General features: G+C 58.7%; 1 protein-coding gene across 2 annotated transcripts in view; it reads left to right on the forward strand.

Moving 5' to 3' along the window:
- Positions 1–11,739: 11,739 nt before the first annotated feature.
- Positions 11,740–25,941, forward strand: part of TRPM2 (transient receptor potential cation channel subfamily M member 2) — a 41,463-nt gene continuing 27,261 nt past the window's right edge. For both annotated transcript variants that reach the window (XM_065877054.1, XM_065877055.1), the window contains exons 1-8: positions 11,740–11,913; positions 12,684–12,772; positions 16,322–16,490; positions 17,709–17,889; positions 18,436–18,602; positions 20,174–20,354; positions 21,390–21,451; positions 22,533–22,733. In XM_065877054.1, coding sequence (XP_065733126.1) covers positions 11,740–11,913; positions 12,684–12,772; positions 16,322–16,490; positions 17,709–17,889; positions 18,436–18,602; positions 20,174–20,354; positions 21,390–21,451; positions 22,533–22,733 — 1,224 coding nt within the window. The remainder of the gene's footprint in view (positions 11,914–12,683; positions 12,773–16,321; positions 16,491–17,708; positions 17,890–18,435; positions 18,603–20,173; positions 20,355–21,389; positions 21,452–22,532; positions 22,734–25,941) is intronic.

The following is a 25,941-nucleotide window of genomic DNA, read 5'->3' on the forward strand; positions in this document are numbered from 1 at the left end:
TTTGCTATAGGATCTCCCATCCCATCCAAGCCCACCATTTTTATTGTAAAGACAATACAGAGAATTCTAAAAAAAGAAAAGCATCTCCACAGTAGTTTAACAACTGGTGCGTTTTCTGTATTTCATCCTGTGTGCTGTGTTTTGCTGGAACACACCGTGTTGTGAGGGGTCTACCAGTCAGTTCTTGCCCTGAGCCCCCTCATCCATGCCTGGGTCCTACCGTATGGTGGATGGGCCCAGAAACAATCTTGAGTGAGTGGAACCGGGTGCGAGGGGCGTGGGGCCGAGGGCACAGCTAGCTGGAGCACAGGTGGCCCAGACCCCCAGGCCACCTCCACCGTTGTCCCAGTGCCTGTGGCCCCACAGGGGCTCCTCTGATCAGCCGGTGAGGGATGGCCAGCTCAGTGTGGGGCTGGAAACTGCAGGGAGCTGCAGGATGTCACCCTCGGGTGGCCCTGAAAGACTGGTGAAGGCTGATGCCTGCAACAGGCAGAGTTTCGAGCAGGGTGTCAGCCTGGGCTTTGGTTTGATCCCACTTGCAGGCTGGTAAGTCAGCCTCTTACTCCTTCGCGGGTGCCGGCAGGAGACTGCGGCTCCTGAGTCAGAGACAAAGGACGGTTTATTCCTCGTGGCGCTGGCATGTTTGCGTCAGCGACACGACCCGAGTTCCACGGGAGCGACGTGAGGGGCTCAGTGGATGCTCACTGCCCACGCTGTGGGTTCATGCGGTAGGTACCAGGAGGGATCAGGGAGCTCTGGATCCACCGCTTTTCCAGCCACCAGTGAGCAAGCCTCATCTTGGTCCAGGGGCGACATCCCTCACGTCTCACGGTTACCAGCTGTAGGAACAACCCAAGGAAACGGCCTTGCAGCCTTAGCACACCAGCGAGACCTGTAGGTGAGCACGAGGTCCCGGGAGTGCAGGCCCACCACGTGGAGCGCCTGTTCCTCCACTCTGGGGTGGGAAGGACACTGACTTTGGGTTACGCGTGGACTCACAGGTGGGCAGGAATGGCCTGACCCTCTGGGTGGTGGTGGGACTGAAAGGAGAGAGACGGGAGAATCGGGGACCGGGAGGTCTGGCAGAGACACTGGGGGTGGGCCGCGGTGCAGAGATCCTCATACCCAGCAGTGAGGCCACCGGGCACCGCCCACGGACGAGGCGCTGGACGGCCAGAGAGGGCAATGCCTCGGCCAGTTGATGGCCATCAGCCTCTGTCCTCAGCCAGCCCGGTGCTGGCTGGTGAGTCAGACAGGGCAAGGCCATGGTGGCCCAGACGGAGGCCACACACGGTACCATCCCTCGGAGAGACGGGACGGTGACGCACTTGGGCAGGATGGACACGTTCTGGGGCTGGCCTCGGCTTTCCCACCCGCAGGGCCTCAGGCAGCAAGCACCGTGGTCTGAAGGCTCGCTGTGGTTTGATCCACCAGCACAGGGTCCCACAACATCCCGTCAGATCAGGGGACCCACATCAGGGGCACGAAAACCCTGCGTGATCTGGCCCCGGGCCCCTCCCCTCATCACGGCCACTATGGCCTTCCTGGTGGTCCTCAAACACACGACTTGAGTTCACCTCGGGGCCTTTGCACCTACTCTTCCCTGGGTCCAAATGGCTTTCATCGGATTGTTCTGGTTCGATCCATCACACTTCCTTAGAAAGTGGATCACTTCCTCAATGCACCCTGCTGAGAAAGGCCGTCCCAGCTTGCCTGACACCCTGTGACCTCCAGCTCCTGCCGCGCTGAACTCCTCGATGTTTTCCACGCCCTGAGGTGGTTTATGTCATCTTCGCCGGGACTGCGGGTCTGGGCTCCTCTTTTCCCCGGAGCCCCAGCCCCTAGACAGGGTCTGCCCATGGTGAGGCTGGCTGACCAACGTGCATGCGGGGTCTGCAGGGGCCTTCGAATGCCAGCTCTGGCAGGTCCCCGAGTCACCGCTCCCTCCCCACCCACTGGGGGTGAGAAGGTTTCCTTCCACACTGCGTTGTGAGGACTGCCAACGGACGTGGGAGCTTAGCGTGGTGCTTGGCAAGCGGACGGGAGCTGGGGGGTGGGGGTACCGGCCGAGCGATCAAGCCTCTCTGCCCTCATCCACTGACGGTGATGCCGGCCGCTGCAGAGAGCAGTCCGGACGGACAGACTCGGCTGCAGACCACAGAATGGACTTGTGGAAGAGAAGTGAGGCCTGTGTTTATTCATTTTATTCTGTGTCCTGACTGTCCGGGGCATTTCCATCTCCGTTCTCATCCTTGTCGCTGCAGAATGAATGGGCCACCTGGTAGAGCTTTCTGGGCGGGCACACGGCCACGAGGGTGCCCACGGTCTCTACCCTCCTGGGCAGCACCACTGTGCCCACTTACTTCCATGGGCAGTCCCTTTGGATTAGACGTTTCTGGAATGCAGTTCATCCTTTGACCTCAGAAATGAAGTGATGTAGGAAGACAAGGTTGTCCCCCAGCATGAAGCCCACTCCTCTTGGTCCGCTCTCTAGACGAGGGTCAGCAACCCCCAGCCAACAGGCCAGATCCAGCCACTGCCTGTTCTTGTAAATAAAGTTTTATTGGCACACAGCCAGACCCATCCGCTTATGTTTTGCCATCGGCTGCTCTCTCGCTGCGAGGGCAGAGTTGAGTAGTTCCAACCGAGACCATCGCCTGCAAAACCTGAACCATTAACCACCTGGCCCGGTATGGAAAAAGTCTGCCGCAGCTGCCCTAGGCTCTGGCCGTGTTGGCTCCCAGCCCCCAGACCCTCCCCTCCTTCCTCTGCTCTTCTCCAAGGAGCCTGCAGCCTGGCCTCTCCTTGCTCCTGTGTATTATTCATGAGCAGGGCTCGCCATGCTAATCGCTTAGATCACTATCTTTTCAGTGATTGTGGTTTTTCTCTTGCTGCCAGACCAGGGGGCTTCATATCTCGGGCATGACGTCTGCGCGGTAACAAAGTCTTCTGCGCCGCATTTCCTTTATCTGAACTGGAAACAACCGTCGGTCAAGATCAGTACTCGCTGCTCTTGCACTTTGCGGTTCCTGCTTTTTATTTTTATGGAAACGACGTTTCATAATTGCTCTTGCAGCAGTGTGAAACATGGTGAGACACGCTGGTCTCTAGGAGGGAAAGAGCCCCACAGGGAACGATGAGGGCACATATGTTTCGTCAGAAGCCTGATTCATGAGATACTTCACCTTAAGCAATGTTCCCACAGAGGCCCTGGGGTACCTGGAAACGAGAGCCAGCCCGTCCCCACCTGTCCATCGGATGGTCCTGCAGTTACTTCTGTCTCATGAAATATTAACTTCCCCTCACTGTGCTTTTAGTCATGATGGCTCTTGGGCCAGAGGGCATCAAGGAAGGAGCCCTGGGTGAGAGTGTGGGCACAGCTGCTGACGAGCAGCTGCAGACGCGGGTGGGTCTCCTCTTCTTTTGCCTGTTAACTAGGGTCTGAGATGCCTGTCTGGGGTTGTGGCCATCCTCATAGCAGGATACGTCCCGTAGCGGCCACTCACTAAGCGCTTGCTACTTGCGGGCTCTGGGGATGCAGCAGTGATGTCTGGAAGGCTGTGCCCCCTGCAGCGTGCAGTCCTGCAGGCCAGAGCCATCGGGTAACACCCACTGTTGCTGTTCTTTAACTCCGTGGTGCCAACCACCTTGGAGGAGTGGCTCCAGCTGCCTTTAAAGTGTCTGGAAAAAACGATCAAGTGCCGTACAAGGGGCTCTGATGGGTTCCGACACGTTCCCCAAGCTGCTTAGAAACCTCCTGATGACGGGAGAGTGAGACAGGGGCCAGCCTTTGGCCGCTGGACCCGTGGCACTGCCGGCTGGCTGCTTCGTGGAGAGGCAGGGGCGGGTGGGGGTGAAGGGCCTTCCAGAGGAGGGTGCTCCGGGCAGGAGTCTGCACACTAGGTCAGCACGCCCAGGGGAGGAAATGAGGGTCAGCAGGCAGACCCCGGGCCCCAGGATCAGAGAGGCACAGGACCCTGTTCACTTCCCTGGACCCTGAGCAAGGGCCCGGGAGTGGCCGTGGGGCCTTGTGGGGTGGCAGCTGGGAGGGAGAGGGCAGAGGGCCTCTGTTGGGTAAGAGACTTGTGGCTGGGGAGTTTGGACCTTTAGGGAAAGTTGGGATCAGTCTTTCAGAATCCAGTCCCCTCTGCCCTCCAGCCAGGAGGACTGAGCGGGGCAGGGCAGCCAGGGTGGAAATCAGGCACCTGAGGGCCCACGGCCAGCACGTGGCAGGGTGGGTACTGTGCGGTTTTGCATCTTTCCGGCTCCCTCTGTTCCTGCCTTCCCCGGAACGGTCTCCTGGCTTTGGGGCCCCCAGGAAGACAGGTGACGGCAGGGATAGGCCGGCAGGCGAAGTGGTTCACCCGGTGCGGTGCCGGGGCCCCCTGGGTCTCCAGCTCCGCTGACACAATCCCCACCCAGCCCTGCGCGCCCCCCCTCCCAGTGCTCTTTGGACTTGGCCAGAATCGCTGCCTCCGGGTTTACACGTGCCGCCAGCCTCTCGGGAGGGGGTCTGGGGAGGCTGACCTCCCAGCTCGTGCGTCTGGGAGACCCCGCTCCTGCGGCTCTTCTCTCCTCTTCGGCTCTGGCCTCGGGCGCGGGACGGGGCGGGCTGCGCTCTCCGGAGCCGTGACGCAGAGCGCGCTGCGGGGCCCGAGATGCGGGCGGCCCCGCGGGGCCAGGGCTGCAGTCCTGCGCAGCGGCGCGAGTGACGCGGGGGCGCGGGCCTCCCCGAGCAGGTAGACGCGCCGGCCGGGGTGGAGGACACTGGGGTGCGGCGAAGGCGCCGGTCGCGGGGAGGATGCGCAGGGGTCCAGGGGCGCCGGTCGGGCCGGCAGAAGCGGAGCACAGGCTGGGGTGCGTGCGCCGCGGGGTGCGGGGACCCAGGCACCCGCCTGGGTGCAGGCGCGGCGGCGGGAGCTGGGGCGCGGCTGGGGTTCGGGGACGACTGCAGGCTCTGGGGTCTGAGTGAGCCGGGGCGCAGAGGGCTGGGCGCGGGCCCGGGCTGGGGTGCTGGTGCGGGGCTGCGGCGGGCGTGTGGGGACGGAGGCAGGGACCCAGGCAGCGCGGGTGCGGGCGTCCGCTGGGCTGCGGCGCGGGACGCAGGCGCTGCGACAGGGCTGGGCGCGGTCTGTCCGGGGGCGTCGTGTCCCAAATTGGGGAGAACAGGGACTTGGCCATCTCAGGCTCTTGCTCCGACATCCGCGCCCCCCGCCCCCGCCCAAGACCTCCCGGCCCAGTTCTGTGGCTGGTACTTCCTTTGCCCCTCACCCCGCGTGTGGCTATTTATAGCCTGGAAAGTGCTTTCACAGCCAGCATTTCAAAGGATGCTGGAGCGGAGCCGCTGGGAGCAGCTGCAGGGTTTAGAGAAGTGCAGAGGGGGGTGCACATAGGGCCGCAGCCAGTGTGCCCAGGCCCGCTTGCGGTTCTGTTTCCTGGTGAGTCTTCCGGGCTGGGGAGGGTGGAGTGCCAGCAGGAGCCCTGTCTTGGTCCCCGTGGTCTTGACCCGCGGTCTTGAGTGGGACATTCACCCCCCCTCAGTCCCCTCTACGGCAACAGCTTCACATTCTTGTCAGTGTCCTGTGCCAGGTGACGTTTGCGGTGTGCGTGCTGTGTGGCCGTATATTCAGGCCCATGCAGTCAGATACTCTCTCTCTCTTCTTGGAAGTCATTTACTTTTAGCGTTTTCTCAACACGCCTGTGCTAATTGCTTATGAAGAATTTTAGCTATAAAACAGGGTGGCCAAATTTGCTTTTAGGTGATATGTGAAGAAAGCAACTGATGATAAGATTCTGGGGAGAAGAACCCCAGAGAAGGTTGGATGGGGGGCTCTGTAAGGTCACTGTCAGCCCTGGGTTTCCGGACTCTCCCAGGGCCTAGGCTGGTGGACGGGGAACTGGGCATGGCGGGGCTGGGTTGGGGGGAGGGACGGGGGTGGAGGGAGGAGAGGGTCAGGCCAGCATCCCCCCTGCAGCTGGGCATGGGGATGCTTACACATGGCCGGCTCTGTCCCGTGAAGTCTGATGGGGTGGTGGGTGGGAGGAGTGGCGTTTGACACGTTTCCCAGGGACCTGTTGGCAGCTGGGATTGGAGAAAATCCGCACAAGCCCCTGTGGGTGAGCTGAGATGGGCAGCTGTCTGAGAAATGTGAATCTGAGCACACGCACTTGAGTTTCTTAAGACCAAGTCCTTTACTGCTCATCCTTTAGCTCCTTGTCCTGTACAGGACCGAGCCTTGGAGGGGGGCGGGAACCGCCTCTAGTCCAGGACCGAGCCTTGGAGGGGGACGGGGGCCGCCTCTAGTCCAGGACCGAGCCTTGGAGGGGGCGCGGGGGCCGCCTCTAGTCCAGGACCGAGCCTTGGAGGGGGGGGCGGGGGCCGCCTCTAGTCCAGGACCGAGCCTTGGAGGGGGGACGGGGGCCGCCTCTAGTCCAGGACCGAGCCTTGGAGGGGGACGGGGGCCGCCTCTAGTCCAGGTCCCCTTACAGACTAGCTGCCCGGCTGTACGCTTTTCAGAGCCTCGTTTTCCTCTTTGGTCACCTGGAACATTTCCTGCTCATCTGCTTCCCTGAGAAGCTGGTCGTGAGGCCAGGTGAGCTGCCACATAGGACTGCAGATGGCCCTGTAAGGGCCACACAGGTATAAGGCCCCCTCCGCCGTGAGTGCTGTGCCAGGAAACCCTGGAGGGGCTGCAGAGCCAGTGCTGCTTACTGCCGTGTCTCAGTCCGTCCAGGCCACTATAACAAAATTCCACGTTCGGTGGTTTATAAACGGCAGGCATTTATTCCTCACAGCTCTGCAGGCTGGAAGTGCAAGATCAAGGTGCCCGCAGGGTTGGTGAGGGCCCCCTTTGGGTTGCAGGGAGCTCTTGGGGGTTTCTTTTATAAGTAGCCTGATCCCATCCACGAGGGCTCCACCCTCCTGACCTAACCACCACTCAAATGCCCCATCTCCAAATGCCATCGCATTTCGGGGGCCGGTTTCAACGTAGGAATTTTAGGGGAACACAGTCAGACCATAGCATTCTGACCCCCCAGATTTATGTCCTTCCCACATGCAAAATACATTCACTGCATCCCAACAGCCCCCAAACCTTAACTCATTCCGGCGTCCACTCCAAAGTCTGAGTCCAAAGTCTCCTCTAAATACTACCTAAGTCAGGTGTGGGGGGACTTGAGGTAGATTCATCCCGAGGCAGAGTCCTCTCCGGCTGTGAACGTGGGAAACCAGACAGTGTTACCCAGTGCAAGTTCGTGTGCCCGACGGACGCGCAGTGAGGCCAAAACAAACTGAAACGTCAGAGTCTGGAGCAGAGAAAGGTTTATTGCAGGGCTGAGCAAGGAGATGGGTGGCCTGTGCCTCCCCAAACCCCAAACTCCCCAATGGCCTTCAGCAAAGCATTGTTAAAGGCAAGTGATGGGGGGAGTCACAGGGTCTGTGATCAGCTCGTGCACAGCTCTCTGATTGGCTGATGACAAGGTAACGGGCGGGGTCACAGGGGCTCACATCATCAATGCTCAGGCTCCAGTGGGTCTGGGGGCTACATGCTCACAGTCATCAAGTAGTTAGCATCTTCCACTTGGTTGGGGAGGGGGCCGGGTGGTTTCACAGCTGTGAAGCGATGCAGGAAATGTACAGCACAGGATGTGGGTAAGGGGCCTGCCCCCGGAAGGCGCCATAGGGTCCTGCATGCTTACCACAAGCTGTGTGCTTCCAGAACACAGCGGACGGACAGGCGTAGGGAGGACATTCCCATTCCAAAAGGGAGAGGTTGAAAAAAAAGGCAGGGTGACAGGTCCTGAGCAGGTCTAAAGCCTCGAGGCCCACTGGGGGGTGGTCCCGCCCCTCTGCTTTGCTGGGTACCGTCCGCCGTGCACGTTCCTGGCCCGGAATCACAGGCAGGGGCTCCACCCGTCTGGGGCTGCCCTGCCCCACACACTGCCCTCGAGGCAGCCCTCTGCCGGGGCGCGTGCCCTGGGCTCTGGGCGCCTCCATCCTTCAAATCCGGGGGCAGGTAGCCGCGCCAACCCTGGCCCCCCAGGGCCGCGCACACTCCCCATCGGCAGAGACAGCATCCTGCAGGCGCTGCCACACCAGACTGGCTGGGGCCACACTCCTGCTGAGGAGTCCAGGATGGGAGGGGTGCAGGGCAGCTGGGCCCCCCTTTGAGATCATTCTGCCCCTCACGCCCTCCCACTCGGGGCCTGTGCTGGGAGGGCAGCCCCGTGAGCTCCAAAATGCCTTGGGGGTCAATCTTCCATTGTCGTGGACGTGGGTCCCGGCTTCTGATGAGATGGCTGACCAGTCTCCCCAGCTTGATGAAGACAAACAGGCCACCTACATCCTTATCAGACCTGGCCACACCCTCCGTCTTCTGTCCTGATCAAGCTTCCTCATTCCTTTCCTTGTCTATAAGCTGAGAATCTCCCAGCTCTCTAAACTCTGAGTCCTTTTTGATTAGAAGTCCACCTTTAGGTCATTTCTCTCTCCTCACAATTTGCTATAAGCATTCAGGAGAAGCCTTAGGGCTTCCCTGGTGGCGCAGTGGTTGAGAGTCCGCCTGCGATGCAGGGGACGCGGGTTCGTGCCCCGGTCTGGGAAGATCCCACATGCCGCGGAGCGGCTGGGCCCGTGAGCCATGGCCGCTGAGCCTGTGCGTCCGGAGCCTGTGCTCCGCAACGGGAGAGGCCACAACAGTGAGAGGCCCGCGTACCGCAGGAAAAAAAAAAAAAAAAAAAAAAGAGAAGCCTTAGCTGTACTTTCAACACTTTGCCTCAATGCTTCCTCAGCCAAATTTCCAGTTTCATCACTTACAAGTTCTGTCTTCCACAAAACACCAGGAGAGAAGCGGTTCAGCCAAGCTCTTTGCCTCTTTATAACATGATCCCCTCTCCTCCAGTTTCCAATAACGTGGTCCTCGTTTCCGTCTGAGACCTCGTCGGAATGGCCTTTACCATCCACGTTTCTACCAGCACCTGCCCATGAGCACTCAGGCTTCTCTAAGGAGGCTGAGGCCCTCTCTCCGGCTCTCCTCTCCTCTGAGCTCCCCTCGCCAAACACGCTCTGTCTGTCCGCAGCGATGGAGGCTTTTTCTAGCGCCCCTCCGAACTCTTCTGTTCTGCGCGTTGCTCCGTTCCGGAGCTGCTTTTCCATTTGCAGGTGTTTGTACCAGCAGCCCCTACTCCTGGTACCAATGTTCTGTGTTATCCCGGTGCTTTCACGTGAGGGAGGTTTGACTCCTTCTTCTGAGAAGGTGTGGGCGCCTCTGGGAGTGACCCCGGCCCAGGAGCAAGGGGGACGGGAGCCGCCCGGAGGAGGGAATGAGAAATGCAGAGGTGAGGGTGGCCTGAGCCCTGCGCGCCAGCGACTGGGTGGCTGAACCCCAAGTGCCCAGTGCTGAGCTGAGCGGCCCCGAAGAGGGTGGGCCGGATGAGGGCTGGATGGATGCCTCACTCCCCGAAAATCCCCGCCCCTCCCCAGAGCACAGTGACCGCATGCTGACGCTGGATGAAGGGTGTCAGCGAGGGGAAACTCCCTCCGCCGCCCCTCTAGGGTTCTTGTGGCTGGACCAACAGTAAAATTTACACAAGACAGATTAGCAGGAGAGAAAGAAATTAATTTTAATTCCTAGAAATGGCACCTAAGAAGTGACCAAAGCAGGCAGCTTTTATACTTTTTAGTATAAATTTGTAAAGGATTGACAGGACAAAGAAACTCAGGTTCTGGGTGCCCAACGAGTGAAGGATCTGAGCAGAGTTTGGGCGTTAGTCAATGAGAGAAGTCATGAGGTTGCTTTAGACAGGCTTCTCGGCCCCGAATTCCCCATCTTTGATGGTAAGGGTGTCCTTCGACCTCCAGGTGCAGGGGTGCACCTTTCACATGAGAGACTTATTTCCTGCTCTCAGGGAGACAGAAAGGAGGGTCAGAGTGTCTCTCTTGCATTGGTCGTTTCTTAAGAAACTCTAATTCAAAATAATCAATATGCCTTTGAGGCATATTTGGGGCCACCTACACTGGGCCCCAACAATGGGCAGAGAAAGGCCTGTCCATCAGTGACCGTGATGTGTGGGGGAAGGTGATGTGGCCAGAAAGGGCTTCAGGGCAGGAGACGGAGGGAGACCTTGTGACCTGCTCTCTGCCCCAGATGGCCCCCGTTCACACCCTTGGAGCAGCTGGGTGGGGGGTGCCTCCCTGGATGACACCCTGGGGTGATAGGGGGTGACATGATGGGATATCACCATGGGTGTCATGGCTCCAGGGAAGGCCTGTGGGGTTCACACACGTTTGTTTTTCCTGTTTGTAAACTGAGGGAAATGATCGGGCTGCTTACGGAGGTCTCAGTGATGGAGACCAGGTCAGAGCTGGAGCAAAGGATTTGAGGAAATGAGATCTGTTCTCTTTGGAGGACCTGTGTGATGGAGTGCAGAGCCGTGCCACTCCCTGAAACCAGCTCTGTGGGCAGTGGGGGCTTTTTTCCTTTTTGGAAAACAAAAGAAGTGGATCCTGGGACTTCCCTGGTGGTGCAGTGGTTAAGACTCTGCACTCCCAGTGCAGGGGACCCAGGTTCGATCCCTGGTCGGGGAACTAGATCCCGCATGCATGCTGAAACTAACGAGCCAGCGAGCCACAACTAAGACCTTGCACAACCAACACAACAACAAAAAAAGTGACCCATGTCTGGAAACAGGAGGATGGGACCCCAGCGTGAGCACCACGTGTGATGACTGGGGGGTTTCCTGGGCACCACCGGGCACACGAGGAGTGGTGGCGGGGGGATGGCGCTCTTTCTCTGGCCCTTCCCAGTGACCTGAGGTTATGAGTGGGCGGCTGGGCCCCAGGGGTGCGCATGTGCCTCCAGACTGCCCAGGGCCCGATGGGGCTAGAGCTTGGGCGGCCAGGAAAACGTACAGACCGGCGAGCAGATGGGGCCCTGCATGAGGACACATCTGACTCGTTTCCCCCGATCCACTGCAGCAGCCCCCATGGCCTGCTTCTGACCTCGGGTGGCCGTGGGGTGTGGCAGCTTGAAGTGGGATCTCAGTTCCTTGACTGGGAATTGAACCTGGGCCAAGGTGGTGAGTGGGCCGAATCCTAACTGCCAGACCACCAGGGACTAGTGGCTAGTGTCAGAACCCTGGTTCCTGTCTGCTTTGAAGAAGGAAATCAGCAGGCAGAAAGTAGTGAGCAAGTAAAGAGTTTGTGAAGAACAGAATGCCTGCAGAGAGTCACGTGCAATGGGGTGGCTTACATCACTTCCATGGGGGCCGTTTTCCAGGTCTTTGTTTTCCTCTGGCCGATCAACTTGCTTTGCTCCCATATCTGGTCTGACTCGGGGCCCTTCCCTGTGTGCGCACGTATCTTCTAGCCAAGATGGCTTCCAGTGCGAGGGTCTCTGGGAGGCTGACAGGACATATTAGGGGCTAATGCCCTCTCCCTTTCTGACCCCTGAGGAACTTCTCTGTGCACGTGCGGTTGGGGAGGTCTCCTTGATCTCAAGAACGAAAAATATGGTCGTCTTATCTTCTTACTGCACCAGCGCTTAGCTCCCCTCTGCTTCTGCTGTTAAGTTTTCCTTGAAACGTCTAATGGCTCAGACTGGTAAGCTCCAGCTGCTCAGCCTGGGTCCCATCTACCTCCTACCTCACTTCCAGGCCCCTCAGCCTCGCAGGCTAGCGGAAAGCCCATTCTGAGGGAGCAGGACAGAGCCTGCTGTGCGGAGCCAAGGTGGGGCTGTCGGGATGGAGCCGGCGATGCTGAGGCGTCGGGATGGAGCCGGCTCCAGGCAGGAGGACGGCTTCGGGGTGCAACCCAGGAGGGTGGCTGACCTGGGCATGGTCCCCAACCTCCGGCAGAGCAACAGCAGCCTCTGCAGGAGCAGGAGGTCGCAGTACCCCTTCGGCAACTGTGAAAAGGTAGGTCTGCGGCCGCCGGGTCTGCCAGGGCCCTGGTGGGGTACAGTGAACACCCAGGGAGGGCAGAGACCCGGCTGAGCTGGGGGCTCCGGCCCAGAAAGGCCCTTTGGCGGAGGGGACTTGGAGAGAGCGCTGGGTGGCTGGGTCTGTGCCCGGGGACTGTTCCTGTCCTTGGTCTCCTTGGGAAAGTGCCGGGTAGGCAGCAGGGTCCCGGGCCGCCCTCACAGAAAGCCCTCCACCCACATCACTGTGCAGTGACTGCATGTCCTCTCCCAACAGGGAAGGTCCCGGGCTGGCTTCACGGAAAGCCCCGGCAGGCCTGTGTTGGAGACACTTGAATGTCACAGCCCCTGGTCAGGTGGGAGGAGGGTGTCTCACGTCTCAGCCCGCAGTCCCACGACACATAGGCAGGTGTCCTGACACTCGCTGGCCGCCTTTGCACCACATCACGCTGTTCCTGAGGAAGGGCACAACCTGGAAGCACAGTGCTTCCCAGTTTATAGGCAACATCGACCTATAAACTGTAGAGGGCTGTGCACATTCCCTGGGGCCCAGGAGGAAGCGATTCCTCAGGCTCACTCTTCCCTCCCCGATCTGCTCCTGAGGGCCTCCAGCAGGTGATGGGGAGAACTCGGTCCCCCATCTCTGAAGAAAGACCCCTGAAGTGTGCCAGGGCGCACAGGCGGGTCTGAGTGAGCTGTGGGATGGGGTCTTCGGAAGAGCGTTGATTTGACTGTCTCAGGATCTCAGAGTGCCCTTTTTACCCTCAGCAAGGAAACCTTAGTTCATGGATTCCTGAGAATATCAAGAAGAAAGAATGCATGTACTTTGTGGAAAGCTCCAGACTGTCCGATGCTGGGTGAGTGGCTTGTTCTGTGTTTACGGCCCCTTCCCTGTTGCCACGTGGAATGGCTGATCAGAGCAGGGCCGACCGGGGGGCCTCAGTGGGGGACAGTCCCTGTGTCTGTACCGGCCTGGGATGCTCGGAGTGTTTCCACGTACCCCACAAGCAGGGTTGATTCGTGCTTGCGTTTCCCCTCCGGACACACCCTCGTCTGCGCTATGCCACAAATGGGCCTCGCTCTTTCTTACTTCCACTCCTTTGTCACCTGCTGACGCTGCCTCTGCCACGGAGCCCTCCCTGACCACACCCTGGGATGTAACCTCTCTCCCCCACTACACTCCATGTTTCTCTTTTATGCCAGTTGCCGACGGCACTGCAATCGGGTGGCTTTGTGGTCCTCTCTGAGCTCTGACCGTGTCTGAGTTACTTTATTACTTCCCTGCTGGACAGATGGCCAGCATCCAGCTCAGACTGTGAACAGTACAGGGAGGAAGGGTGTCCTCTGCGGGGATGATAGAAGAGGACGATGATCTGGAACCAGACGTGAATGATCACCGACGGTGACGCTGTTCCTGGGGGTCCTGGGATGTGCCCAGGGTGTGATCACAAAAAGTGCCCCGTGTGGGAGTTCACGCTCCAGCTCGGCTCTGTTTCAGACGAGAGCCCTCCTTTCTCCCCGGGGGGCTGGTAGGGGAGGACCCTCGCGTCAGAGAAAGTGGCCACCGTGCTCCAGATGACGGTCTCAAGGCTGGCAACCTCTAACGTACTTGGTGGTAATCAGAGTTCAAGTTCACACCGGTTATCCCGACAGTAATGTAGAGAGTGCTTTGCACTGAGGTCTCCAGTTTTAGTTTTTAAAAATAGGTTTCGGGCTTCCCTGGTGGCGCGGTGGTTGAGAGTCCGCCTGCCGATGCGGGGGACACGGGTTCGTGCCCCGGTCCGGGAGGATCCCACGTGCCGCGGAGCGGCTGGGCCCGTGAGCCGTGGCCGCTGAGCCTGTGCGTCCGGAGCCTGTGCTCCAGAACGGGAGAGGCCACAGCAGTGAGAGGCCTGTGTACCGCAAAAAAAAAAAAAAAAAAAAGAGGAGGGAAAGGGTCTGTTCTAGGCTAACTGTTAGAACCTATGAGAAAGTTTTGGGTAGCCTTGGGCCGAGCTGGAGCATGAACTCCCACACGGGGCACTTTTTGTGATCACACCCTGGGCACATCCCAGGACCCCAGGAACAGCGTCACCGTCGGTGATCATTCACGTCTGGTTCCAGATCATCGTAAAAGTGGTCCTCGTCCTGACCCTCTTTCCCGCCTCGGACCCAGCTCTCTCCTCCGTAAATGGAGGAGCTTACACGAGGTGCTCAGAGAGAGCCCTGTGAGTCTGCGAGTGACTTGAGTCCCTAGGGGTCGTAGAGGAAGGTGTACGGGCGTGCCGGGAGTTCCTTATGGCTGGCCCTGTGCTCCCAGCCCTGGGGGCCCCGGCCTAAGCAGTGGGACCAGGGGTAGCCAGGGACATGCCTTGTGGGTGGAGAAAGGGCACCCAAGTGAGCCCAGGAGACTGAGGTACAGGGTGGGCCATGGCCGCCTTGACCCGTCCTTGGTTCTCTGCATGGTTAGTTAACCTACACGAATTTTATAAATTATTTCCCATCTAGAACCTCATTTGGCCCTCACAAGTTTTGCAAGCTCGAGGTCATCAGACAGTGTATTATTTTTCCCATTTAACGATTGAGAAGTTGAGAGTCAGAAGCCCCTACGGACAGGCACTCCGTAAGCAGCAGGGAAACTTGTTTTCTCTCTCTGAGGCCAGTTGTGTTTCCCCCATGTCATCGGCTCAGGTTTCACCTGCTTTGGGACTTTTTTGGTTTGGTCTCATCTATATCTAGTCTTCTAGGTCACTTGTTACTAGCAAAAAGCAGGACTCTAAAAAAATGTGTAGATTTCCGATTAAACAAGCCGTAAAGAACACGGTTGCTGTCTTCTTTCTCTCCTGCAACCCCAAAGAATAGCTGTAAAGGAATAAAACGATTTCAACCCACGAAGACAAGGCAAGAGAGGAGGTGACAGTTGAAAAGGGGTAGCCGGGCGTTCTCTTTGGGGGACCACGTGTATCGTGCTAGCCCTGTGTCCAGAAGTTTCTGCTTGGAGCCTGCACTGTGTGCTTTTTAAACGTTTTTATTTTGAAATAACTATATATTTATAGGAAGTTGCAAAGATACTACAGGTAGATCCCATGGTTCCACCAGTGGTTACACGGTCACCTCCTCTTCCCCACCATCTGTAACCCCTGGCAACCACTCATCTGCTCTCATCCCTATAACTGCTTCCTTTCCAGAATGTCATATAAATGGAGCCATACACAGTGTGATCTGTTGAGATTGGCTTTTTTCACTCGGCGGAATGCCTTTGACATCCATTCGAGTGGTGTGTGTTGATAGTTGCCTCCTGTCTGCTGCCGAGGAGCAAAGTGGCCACCGTCACAATATTTGTAGTGAGGTTTTAGTGGACAGCAAATGTTGGGTCTTATTATTTTTTTTAACCTGCTCTGCCAGTCTGTTTTTTTTTGATCAGTGTATTTAGAATGTTACATTTAATGTGACTGTTGATATATTAGGACTTAAGTCTGCCACTGTATTTTCTTGTTTACATTTCTCTCTGTTTTTCTTTTCCTGCCTTTCTGTGAGTTACTTGAATCATTCTTAGAGTTCCATTTTGATTTATCTATGCTGTTTTTGACCGTATCTCTTTGCATAGCTGGTTTTTTTTTAGTGGTTGTTCCAGGTATTACGTTATACATCCACAACTCATCGCGTGTTACTGACATCTACTTACCTACTGATGTATCCAAGACTCATCAGAGTGTCCTGGTGTTGACATTTACCAAGGTGAATGAAGTGTAGAAACAGTCCCACCTTGTACAACACGTTGCCCTTCCCCGTTTATAATATAATTATTTACAAAACTTCGTCCGCAGGCACTGAGAATTATGTTAGATCATGGAGCAATTTTTCTTCAACCATCACACATACTTCAGAAAGTTCAAGAGGAGGAAAATGTGCTATATTCACCCATACCTTTATTCTTTCCATTGCTCTTCCTTCCTTTTTAATATTCCAAAATTCCTTCTTGTAACGTTTTGTTTCTGTTTAGAGACCCTCCTCTAGCCAGCCTTTTTGGGGTAGTTCCCTGGTTTCCTCTCATCTGAGAATGTCCTGACGCCCCTTTCATAGGTGAAGGATAGTTGTGCTGGGTGTAGAATTCTGGGTTGGTAGCTTTTGTCTTTTGAAAAATGTCGTGTCATTTCTTTCTGGCACTTGTTTCTGGCTCTGATTCAAAGTCGGTTGTTGGAATTATTTTCCCCTAATAGGTAAGGTGTCATTTCCGACTTTCAAGATTTTTGTCTTTGTCTTTAGTTTTTAGAAGTTTGACGATTGTGTGTCTCCACCGGCTCTCGGCTGGGGCGCCTCGTTCGCCCTGCTGGGCCGCCAGTCCTGACCCCTCTGGGCCTCCTCTGACACCCGCAGTGGGGCGGGGGCAGGCGCTGGTCACCCCTGGTGACCGAGTGGCTTTGCAGGAAGGTGGTGTGTGAGTGCGGCTACACGCGTGAACAGCACTTGGAGGAGGCCACCAGGCCCCACGCCTTCCAGGGCAAGGAGTGGGACCCGAAAAAGCACGTCCAGGAGATGCCAACAGACGCCTTTGGTGACATCGTCTTCACGGGCTTGGGCCAGAAGGTGGGAAAGGTTGGTTTCCATGGTGACTCCGTTGCTCTTACTGTGGACCAGAGCCCACTGTGGGTGACCGAGGTGGCTGGGACTCCCTGGGGTAGGAGTGGGAGGCTGGCAGAAACCTGGGGCAGAGCCCACCTGCCCAGCACTGAGGGCGGAGTGGGTGGGGCTCGCATGGCGAACGGGAGACACGCGGTGCCCTCCGGGAGCAGGCAGGGCCACTGCTGGTGCTCTGCAGGGTGTGGGCAGGGTGGCCCGGATGGCTTTTGTCACTGCCAGGAGGGAGTGGGCGGGGGGGGGAGGGAGGGCAGTGGGGAGGACCTCGAGGATGGGGTGAGACCCAGGAGCAGAGGCGAGAGTCCTGCCAGCGGGGGGCGGGGTCCCAGGCCTGCCTGGGAGCACGAGGGCAGGGAGGGCGGCAGCAGCTGGAGGCCCAGGCCCCGCTGAGCTCCCAGCTGCTGCAGACTCAGAGGGATCGCTGGAGCAGCAGTACCTCCAAGCAGAGTTTTGGACCCCACCCCAGACCTGCTGAATCGGAGGCCCAGCCACCCTGGTCTTAAGCAGCCTTCCGGAGGATTCCGTGGCAGCTCTTGGGCCACACTGTCCTGGAGGGTCTGGTGTAGCCACTTATTTCTGTGCTGGGGTTCTGGGACCTTGAGCTTCTTGTTAACTGGGTGTGACCTTTTCCCTCGACGACTCTGAGTCGCTGACACTGCCCACTTGGCCCAAGAGGCTGAACAAAGAGGGTCGGGCTGGGGTGGGCACCGGCCCCAAGTCCTGCCTCTCGTGAGCCAGTGTCGGTGCAATGCCAGGCCCCCCCAGGCGCAGCTGGCTTAATCTGAGAGGGGCGTCCTCTGCGGAGCATTGGTGGGAGCGGGGAGGGGGGAGGTGGTCTTCTGCAGCATGGGGGTGGGGCAGGTGGGCAGCAGCCGGTCAGACCCTGTGGAGGTGATGGCGGGCGTGGCCTTCCAGGGAGACTGGACTCGGGCATGGGGCTCAGGGGGGTGCTCCCAAAACAGGGGCCAGGGGCTGGTCTCCTCTGGGCAGCCTCCCCCTTCCCTCAATCAGTGTCCTGCTCGGGTGCGGCCATTTTTACTCGCTGGGTCTGGACCCGGGTGTGAGCACCCACCCGCCCAGCTGGGACTCTCCAGACGCTGCTGGTGCAGGACGGCTGGGCTCTGGGGCGGGGGTGGCCACTCACTGACCCTCTGGGGTCTTCTGACCTCCCCACAGTACGTCCGCCTGTCCCAGGACACGCCCTCCAGCCTGATTTACCACCTCATGACCCAGCACTGGGGCCTGGACGTCCCCAACCTTCTCATCTCCGTGACGGGCGGGGCCAAGGACTTCAACATGAAGCCCAGGCTGAAGAGCGTCTTCCGAAGAGGCCTGGTCAAGGTGGCCCAGACCACAGGTAGCACCGGGGCTGGAGGGCCCAGGGCCCAGACCACAGGAGGGGCTCAGGCCTGGGAGTGATGGGCGGGAGGGAGCGTCCCTGGGAGGCCAAGTCGGGGCCTCGGGGGTCACCGAGGCCAGGCCCGGGCCGGGGGGTGTGTCCGGTCAGACTCACCCCGCCCTGTCCGCTGCTGTGCTTGGCTTGCGTGGTGGCCGATGCAGCTCCGGTTGGCTCTCCACTAGTGATGCTTTGAAATAGACACATTCAGGGGCAGTTCTGAGATGCCGTGCTCCCAAGAGCAGGACAGAGGGACGCAGCAGGGAGGTGGGGAGAGAGGGCAAGGCCTGCAGTCAGCGACGGGGGTCCCGTCCTGTCCCCGCCCCCGCCTGAGCAACGCGGGGAACCGCGGCTCCCAGCTGCCACAGGAGGACGTGATCGTGGCGGGGCTTCCCTGAGGCCCTGGTCTGGGGTAGAGGGTCTGCAGATGTGGGGCAGTAAGCACCGGAGATGCACAGGGCGTAGGCGTCGGACGTGTGCGTGGCAGGGCCCTCTGCTCCTTCCCAGGGGCCTGGATTATCACCGGGGGGTCCCACACGGGCGTGATGAAGCAGGTGGGAGAGGCGGTGCGGGTCTTCAACCTGAGCAGCAGCTACAGCGAAGGGGAAGTGGTCACCATCGGAATCGCCACGTGGGGCACCTTGCACAAGCGGGAGAGCCTTATCCACCCCGCGGTGAGCTGGTGGCTGCTCCCGGGGCGGGCGGGGGCGGGGCGCAGCAGGGAGGCCGAGGGGCGTGTAGGACCCCAGCGGGTGCTCAGCGAACAGGCCACCACCTGGGCAGCAGGGTGAACGCAGTGTGGAGGGGAGTGGCTGGACAGGGACACCGGAGACCCAGGCTCAAGCCCCCACGCCATGGACCCTGGTGACCCCAGGCGAGTAGCTACCTTGGTTGGATTCTGGTTTCCTCCCTTGAGATCACGGGATGGGTCCACACAAGAGTCTCTGGAGCCGCCACTGGTCGGGGGCTCCTCCCGACGCCTCCCTGATGAGAAATGGACTTTGCAGAAGGCGGTAGCTTGGCCGGGAGCACACAGCCAGTGAGCATCTGGGTTGTCAGATCCCAGGGCCTGGCCTTCTAGCCCAAAGATCGACAACACTCTGGTTCCCCTGCTGAAGACAGAGCCTTCCTGCGTCCGTTCGCCTGGGTGCAGCCCTGAGAAGCGGTTGCTTAAACGTGGGGATGTGAGTGGAAAAGATCATTCAATTAATTCAGTAAGATTTTGGAGGACGGCAGATGTGACATAATGAGCACATGTCCACCTAATTCATGGAGTCAGGAAAGTTTGGGGGAAACACTGGCCCCAAAGACAAGTCTCCTTGACTTGCTGAGGAGACGTTGTTATAACAGCCCGGTGAGGGGTGATTTATGAACAAGCCCTTGCCCTTCCCGGCCGGTGGCAGCATGCCTTCCCTTCCTGGGGAAAGCATCCTCTGGAAGGTGATTCCTTGTGTCTGTCACAGACGCTTGTCGTCAGGCCAGTCTGCCCCTCGGCGCTTGTCCTTTTGTGTCAGCGTCACAGATGTGCTTAGTGGAAGGGACCGGTTCTGTCTTGAATGCTTGCCATACGGAGTGGAAATCTGAGGCTGCGGGAGACGGGCTGACTTCCCAGATCGCTCTGCACTTGTCTCCCCATTTCGAGTTCAGAAGACTTCCTGCGATACCACCTGCCATCCTCTGTGGACACGAGGGGCCGTGTGCGCGGGTCCGGCAGCCACCCCTCCTGGATCTGGGTCCTGGGGCTGCTGGGACAAATGACCACAGAGCTGGTGGCTGAAAGCAACAGAAATGTGCTCTCTGACATTTCTGGACACCAGAACTCCACGACCAGTACCACCCGGCCAAAATCGGGATGTCGGCAGGGCCAGGCTCCCCCAGAGACTGTGGGGGAGGAGCTGTTCCCTGCCTCTTCCAGCTGTTGGTTTGTGGCCGCATCACTCCAGTCTCTGCCTCTTGGTCACATGGCCCCCTCCTCCTCCTCTGCACCCTCTTCTAAGGACACCTGTCATGGCATTTAGGACCCACCTGGATGATCCAGGTTAATCTTCCCAGGCTAAGACCCTTAGCCTCATCACATCCCCAAAGACCCTTTCTCCAAATGAGGGAACATTCACAGGTTCCAGGCATTAGAGCCTGATATCTTGCGGGGGTGGGGGGGTCACTTATCCAGCCTGATGGAGCTCCTGTTCTTGGTGGGAAGGATGTAGAGCTTTCCGTCTGTCCGTGCCCACCTCTCCATCCCCAGGGCGGCTTCCCAGCTGAGTACATCATGGATGAGGACGGCCAAGGGCACTTGACCTGTCTGGACAGCAACCATTCCCACTTCATCCTTGTGGACGACGGGACCCATGGCCGCTACGGTGTCGAGATTCCCCTGAGGACGAAGCTAGAGAAGTTCATATCGGAGCAGACCAAGGAAAGGGGAGGTGAGCGAGGCACGCTTTCCAGGGTGCTCGGGGGGAGAGGGGAGCAGGCTGGTCCAGGTGTCTGGGGCTCCGCTGGCCGTGACCAGGACATTCGGCAGGTGGGGTGCTGGGGGGGGCGTGGTCAGAACACACCTGGATGTCCGTACACTTGTTCAGGGGTTCATCTTCTTGCGTCCCTTTTAACCAGCAGAAGGAAAGTTCGGGCAGGCATTGAGGTCATAGCATCCTACAGTCACTTTACATCACAAACACGTCTCAGTTCAGAAGTCAGAGCGTGCAGTAGTCAAAGCTTGGACCTTGACATCTCTTCCCCTGTGGGTGGGATGGGATGGATTCTGGGGTGTTGGGAGGTCAAATACACAGGATTTTGCACACGACTTGCAGGTTGGTTGGACACCTTTGAGCCGAGGTTTTCAAGCTTCTTTGCACATCAGGGGTCCCCAGGGTGTGGGTTCACCCCCAGGGTCTCTGATTCACAGGTCTGGGTAGTGAGGACTTGCATCTCCCAGTACCCGGGGGACACGGATGCTGCTGGCCTGGGGACCACACCTGGAGAACTTGTTTTGACCAAGAGAAGCTGGGTGGGGAGTGTTGGGGGTGTGTGAGTGTGTGGGGACGGCGAGGCCACGTGGGATCTTGGAAAGAATGTTTGCTTCCCAGGGAAAGATGTTTCTAGAATCTTCACAAGCCCTCCTGGTTGCCAGGCTGGATGAAAGGCTGAGGGTGGGGCTGGCTGGCCAGAGGACGGAGTTGTGACGCCGTACTCCCGCGCCATGCGTGGTGCCCGCTGGCTTGACATGTCCCCAGCCCTGCCCAGATTCGAGGCGCCACGAAAGGGCTGCAGGGAAAAACAGGCTGGTTGCGGTGGCCAGCCGGGCAGAGCAGACCAGCTGGGGGAGCCTTGGGTGCTGAGGATGGTCTACAGCCCTCGCCTTCCCTCCACCCCAGAAAGGGACAGGAGTGTACTCGGTTAGGCTGCAGCTGGCAGGGGTGGGGGGCCCACGATCCTAAACTGGGCTCTGTGCGTCGTCCTAGGTGTGGCCATCAAAATCCCCATCGTCTGCGTGGTGCTGGAGGGGGGACCCGGCACACTGCACGTGAGTCCTGGCCCGGGGGGGCGGGGGTGTGCTCTTGGGGGTCAAGTCCTGCTGCGGGTGGGACGACTGCCCCAAGTGCTGTCACCAGCCCCGCAGGGGCGTCATCAGCAAGAGGGGACAGGGATCCTGTCTGCTGGGTGGGGGGGGTCGGAGCCCCTTGAGTGGCCCTGCCGCAGGAGGGGTGCTCTGGCTTTGGCCCTGGGGCTTGACCTGCACAGAAGAAAGAGGGGCTCCAGAGGGGACTGGGGCAAGGGTGGAGCCCATGCCCCACCCCGGGACCCCCAGGCAGCCCATGGGGGGTTTCTGCAGCTCTGCACCCAGACTCCCGGGCGGGGTTCTCAAAGTACAGCCCTCGGCTGCCCCTCAGCCCCGTGGGACCAGCAGCTAGATGTAAAGCAGGATCCTCAGTGGCTTTGACAGGCTGCTGTGGACCTTTGTTCAGAACCCACTCTCCGGCGTGGGATGGGCCTCCCTTGTGGAACGCGGGCCAACTTGACCTCTGCTGTAGTAACACACGACATTACAGCCTGCAGATTTGGGGCGAGAGCATGACGTTCTGTTCATGGGATCATCGAAAGTGTCTGTTTATGTTTAGTAACCGCTGGAGGTCAGCACAGGATCCTGGGGTCCCTGGGAGGACGGGATGCGTCTGGCCCCCACTCCCACCGTGGCTCTCCTGCAGCATGGCCCAGACAGGGCGTCCTTCCCGCTGGGGTAGAGCCCCTTCCTCAGGTTGCTCACCCGGGGTCTCCCTCGATGTCCTGGTTAACGAGGGGGTGGAACTCTGGCAGTGCCCCTCCTTCTGGAGACGGTGCTTCCGTCCACACGTCAAAGGGTGGAAACGTCCAAACCTTCCGTGGCAGTGGTATTGAGTGGTAGGCCTGAAGGAGGCGGTGTGTCGGGTGTGTTTCCCACATACATCAGCCCCTTTCCCCTCCGAGCGTGGGATGCTACAAGCAAATGCCTTCTGTAAACTTCGCAGTAGCCAGACATCCACTCTGTTCGAGCATCTCTGTATAAGAAGGTGTCCGTGCGGGTGTGGAGTCAGGTCCCGGGCTCACGGTCAGCCCCTGTGTTGCAGACCATCTACAATGCCATCACCAACGGCACCCCGTGCGTGATCGTGGAGGGTTCGGGACGAGTGGCTGACGTCATTGCCCAGGTGGCCAGCCTGCCCATCTCCGAGATCACCATCTCCCTAATTCAGCAGAAGCTGGGCCTGTTCTTCCAGGAGATGTTCGAGACCTTCACCGAAAGCAGGATTGTAGAGTGGACCAAAAAGGTGAGGCACACGGGTACATCAGTCACCAGGCGTGGACCTGCAGCCGGTAGGTTAGATGCTGTCAGCCTGGTAAGCGGGACCAGGGCACGCCAAAACCAGACACGGAGACCCCAGCGGGCCTGGGGCAGGCACGGGAGTGATCTGCAGAAGGTGGGGGGCTGTGAGCCCGGAAGGCAGTGGGCCCAGGGCAGGTGGGAAGCCCTCGGCCGAGGCAGCAGGCTGTCCTCAAGGGAGGACTTGCTCGGCCTCTAGCCTGCAGAACTCCGGGCCTGGGCTGGTACCGCAGGGCACGAGGACCCTGCTGCACTGGGCGGGCAGGAGGCTGGTGCTGAGGCCCCGGGGGAGGCAGAGGGGTGGGGAGCCCAGATTCCGGCAGACGGGCGCTGCCAGGTGACGGCAGTGGCTGGCAGGGTCCGGCCCGGCCTCCAGGCCTGGTGACCTCGATGCCACTGGGGAGATTAATGGAGACCTTCTGGGGTCGGCAAGGTGGGCGGACGTGCCAGATGGGGGCCCATGTGTGGTTCCAGGAACCGTGTGGTGATCTGGGGGCTGCTTCACGTGCACCCTTAGATAGAGGCATCGGTGGCCGGACCCATCCTGGGACCAGTGTTCTGGGGGACCCCCCCCCACCTCCAGGGGTCTGGAGACTTGAGACCTGGGAGGGACCTAGTTACGCCCAAAATGGGCATCCTTTCTGCCCCGTGGGCAGGAGGTACTGAGTGGAAGCACAGGGAGTTGGGGACATGACCCTGTGGTGACGAGTCCAGAGAGAGACCATCGGAAGGGCGGCCTCAGCTTTACTTCACGTGCCGGCCTGTCCTCTCTCTGTCTTTGTTTTGTAATACTTTTAGATTTGTAGAAAAGCAGCACAGGTAGTGGAGGGTTTCTGTCCGCCCTTCACCCAACTCTACTGCTGTCAACATCCGATATAAGCCCGGTGCGTTTATCAGAACCTAGAAGTGAACTCTGGTTCATCCCTGTTGACCAAACTCAGGCAGTTCGGATGTCATGTTGATCTACTAGTGGCCTTTTGCTGGGCCGGAATCCGAACCATTAGCTTGGTCTCTTCATTGTCTTTTTTCTTTCTTTTGTTTTTTTTTAAGTAAGTGTGACATTTTCTAACTAGCCCACCGGATTCCAAAGATTTTCTGGAACATCATCACATGAACTGGATGAAAGTGGGCTGCTCTGGTTGTGGGCTGGGCTGGGGGCTCAGGGGCCTCGCTTTCTGCCCATCCCGTCAGCTCCTGAGCCGTGAGCCTCGTGGGTGCTACCACCCCCAAGAGCTCTGGTTTGGTCCTTTCTCCTGACCCAGGGAGACCATGGCTGTTACGGCCCAGGACCATAATTGCCCTGCATTTCAGTATTTCTGCTTTAAAGCGCATTGGTATTTGCTCTTTCGTAGCTACAGTGGGAGATAACGCTGGTTACAGATGGGTGTAGGCTTGGCTAGCATCCCTTATAGACGGGGTCCTCGGTGGACCAGAGGTGAGAAATAGTGCAGGAATGTGCATAGGGAAGTCTCTCCAGGTCCTGAAAAGAAGGAATTTCTCTCTCACATACTCCGAGGCTGTTTGGCTCAGTTAGGTGACCTGGGGCACTCGGAATGGACCTCAGAATTGGTCATCTCCCCAGTCCGGATTTCAGGGGCCCTGGTGAGCTCTGCAGAGGGACCCTAACCCATGGCCATGGCCCCAGCCTCCAAGGGGGGTAGGTGTGAAGGAGAGCGCTGGCTGAGCCCTGATCACCCACGAAGCCCTTGGCCGGCGGAGAACCCCCGCACCTGAGGCCCCTGTGGTCCTGCCGACCCTGCTGTCCGGCCACACTCTGGGCCCCAGGGGCAGGGGCTCACCCGTCCCGAGGTCACCTGACCTCTGTTTCCTGGCAGGATCCTTTGTGGGATGGGGGCAGTCAGTGCCCCTCTGACCCTCAGTTTCCCCAACAAGTTGGGGCTGACAAAGCAGTCAGGGTTTGTGACTTTCATCCAGCTCCGTGGATGCTAAAGCCAGGCTATAAAAACTCATGGAAATTCACGTGCTTTTCAGGGCACGTCTGTGGAGCAGCTTAGCTCCCACCGCATCCAATTTCAGGCCATGTGGACGGTCTGTGCTCAGCAGCCAAAGACCACGGGGAGGGCTGGGACCCTGGATGGGGGCTGGGGAGGGGGAGGGCAGCGGGCCTGCTCCGAGGGGAGCCAGGCGGTTTTTGTGGGCGGCACAGTGACCCTGCTCTTGTCTTAGTGTGGCCTCAGAGGACCTCTTCAGAAGCCGATGTTCTGTGAGATTGTTCTTGCTGTTGGCGTCAGCCCGGCTGCCAGTGGACCTGGCGGGGATTGGCTGGCCGGCCCTGTGGCTCTCCTCAGTTAGTCTGTAAATTACTCAGACAATTCTCAGAAGTGGACCTAACCTGCCAAGGTTTAAAGGGGCCTGTGTTTTCAATCCCTTGCCAAGTAGAGGCCTTCAAGTGGTGTTTCATACACACCAGTCTCAAGCCAGGCGGTTGCCCTCAGTGGTTGTTCTCGTTCAGTGGGGAGAGGACCCCCAGAGCCGTGTTTGCTGATGCATTCCACAAACCTCAGGGCTGGTCTGCTCCATGGCAGGTACTTGGGTGTGGCCCTTGGCGGATGTGGACATCTGCCGTGGGGGTCTCATTGCCAGCCCGTGGCCAGCGCCACGTAGCTGGGGTCGGAGGAGTTGCTGGCCCTCTCTCAGCAATCCCGTTTTCTTATCTGCAAAATAGGGGTAAGTGGTACTTAAACTCAGAGGATGGAGCAAGGTCACCTGGGAGAGTGCTAAGTGGTTGGTCAGCACACACTGACAGTAGCTACTTCATCCTGTAAATCAAAGCAAGGGTTAAATCCCGGAGCGATTTCAGCTGGAAGATGGAATGGGGGTTGGGGGAGAGAGACCAGGGGTATTTTGGAGTTGACATGAAAGCTGGACCCCGAGGGGTTAGGGAGGTTGGGGTCTTAGAGGTGGAGGTGGGGTGTGCAAGGGGCCCTCTAGGTGGGAGCGGTCTGTACAGAGGCGGGAGCTGCACGGCCAGGCTGCGAAAGGAGGTGGGAAGGCAGGCGGGGCGGCCGGGAGCTGGGGTAAGAGCCTGAAGCTTTGGGGGTGTGGGGAACGAGTGGATGGCTCCCCCTGGTCTCAGGGTGAAGGGTTCAAGGCAGGGCAGCTACTGGTGGCAGACACGGCAGCTGAGAGATGAT

Source organism: Phocoena phocoena, chromosome 4 (assembly GCF_963924675.1).
Source record: "Phocoena phocoena chromosome 4, mPhoPho1.1, whole genome shotgun sequence".
Taxonomy (NCBI): Eukaryota; Metazoa; Chordata; class Mammalia; order Artiodactyla; family Phocoenidae; genus Phocoena; species Phocoena phocoena.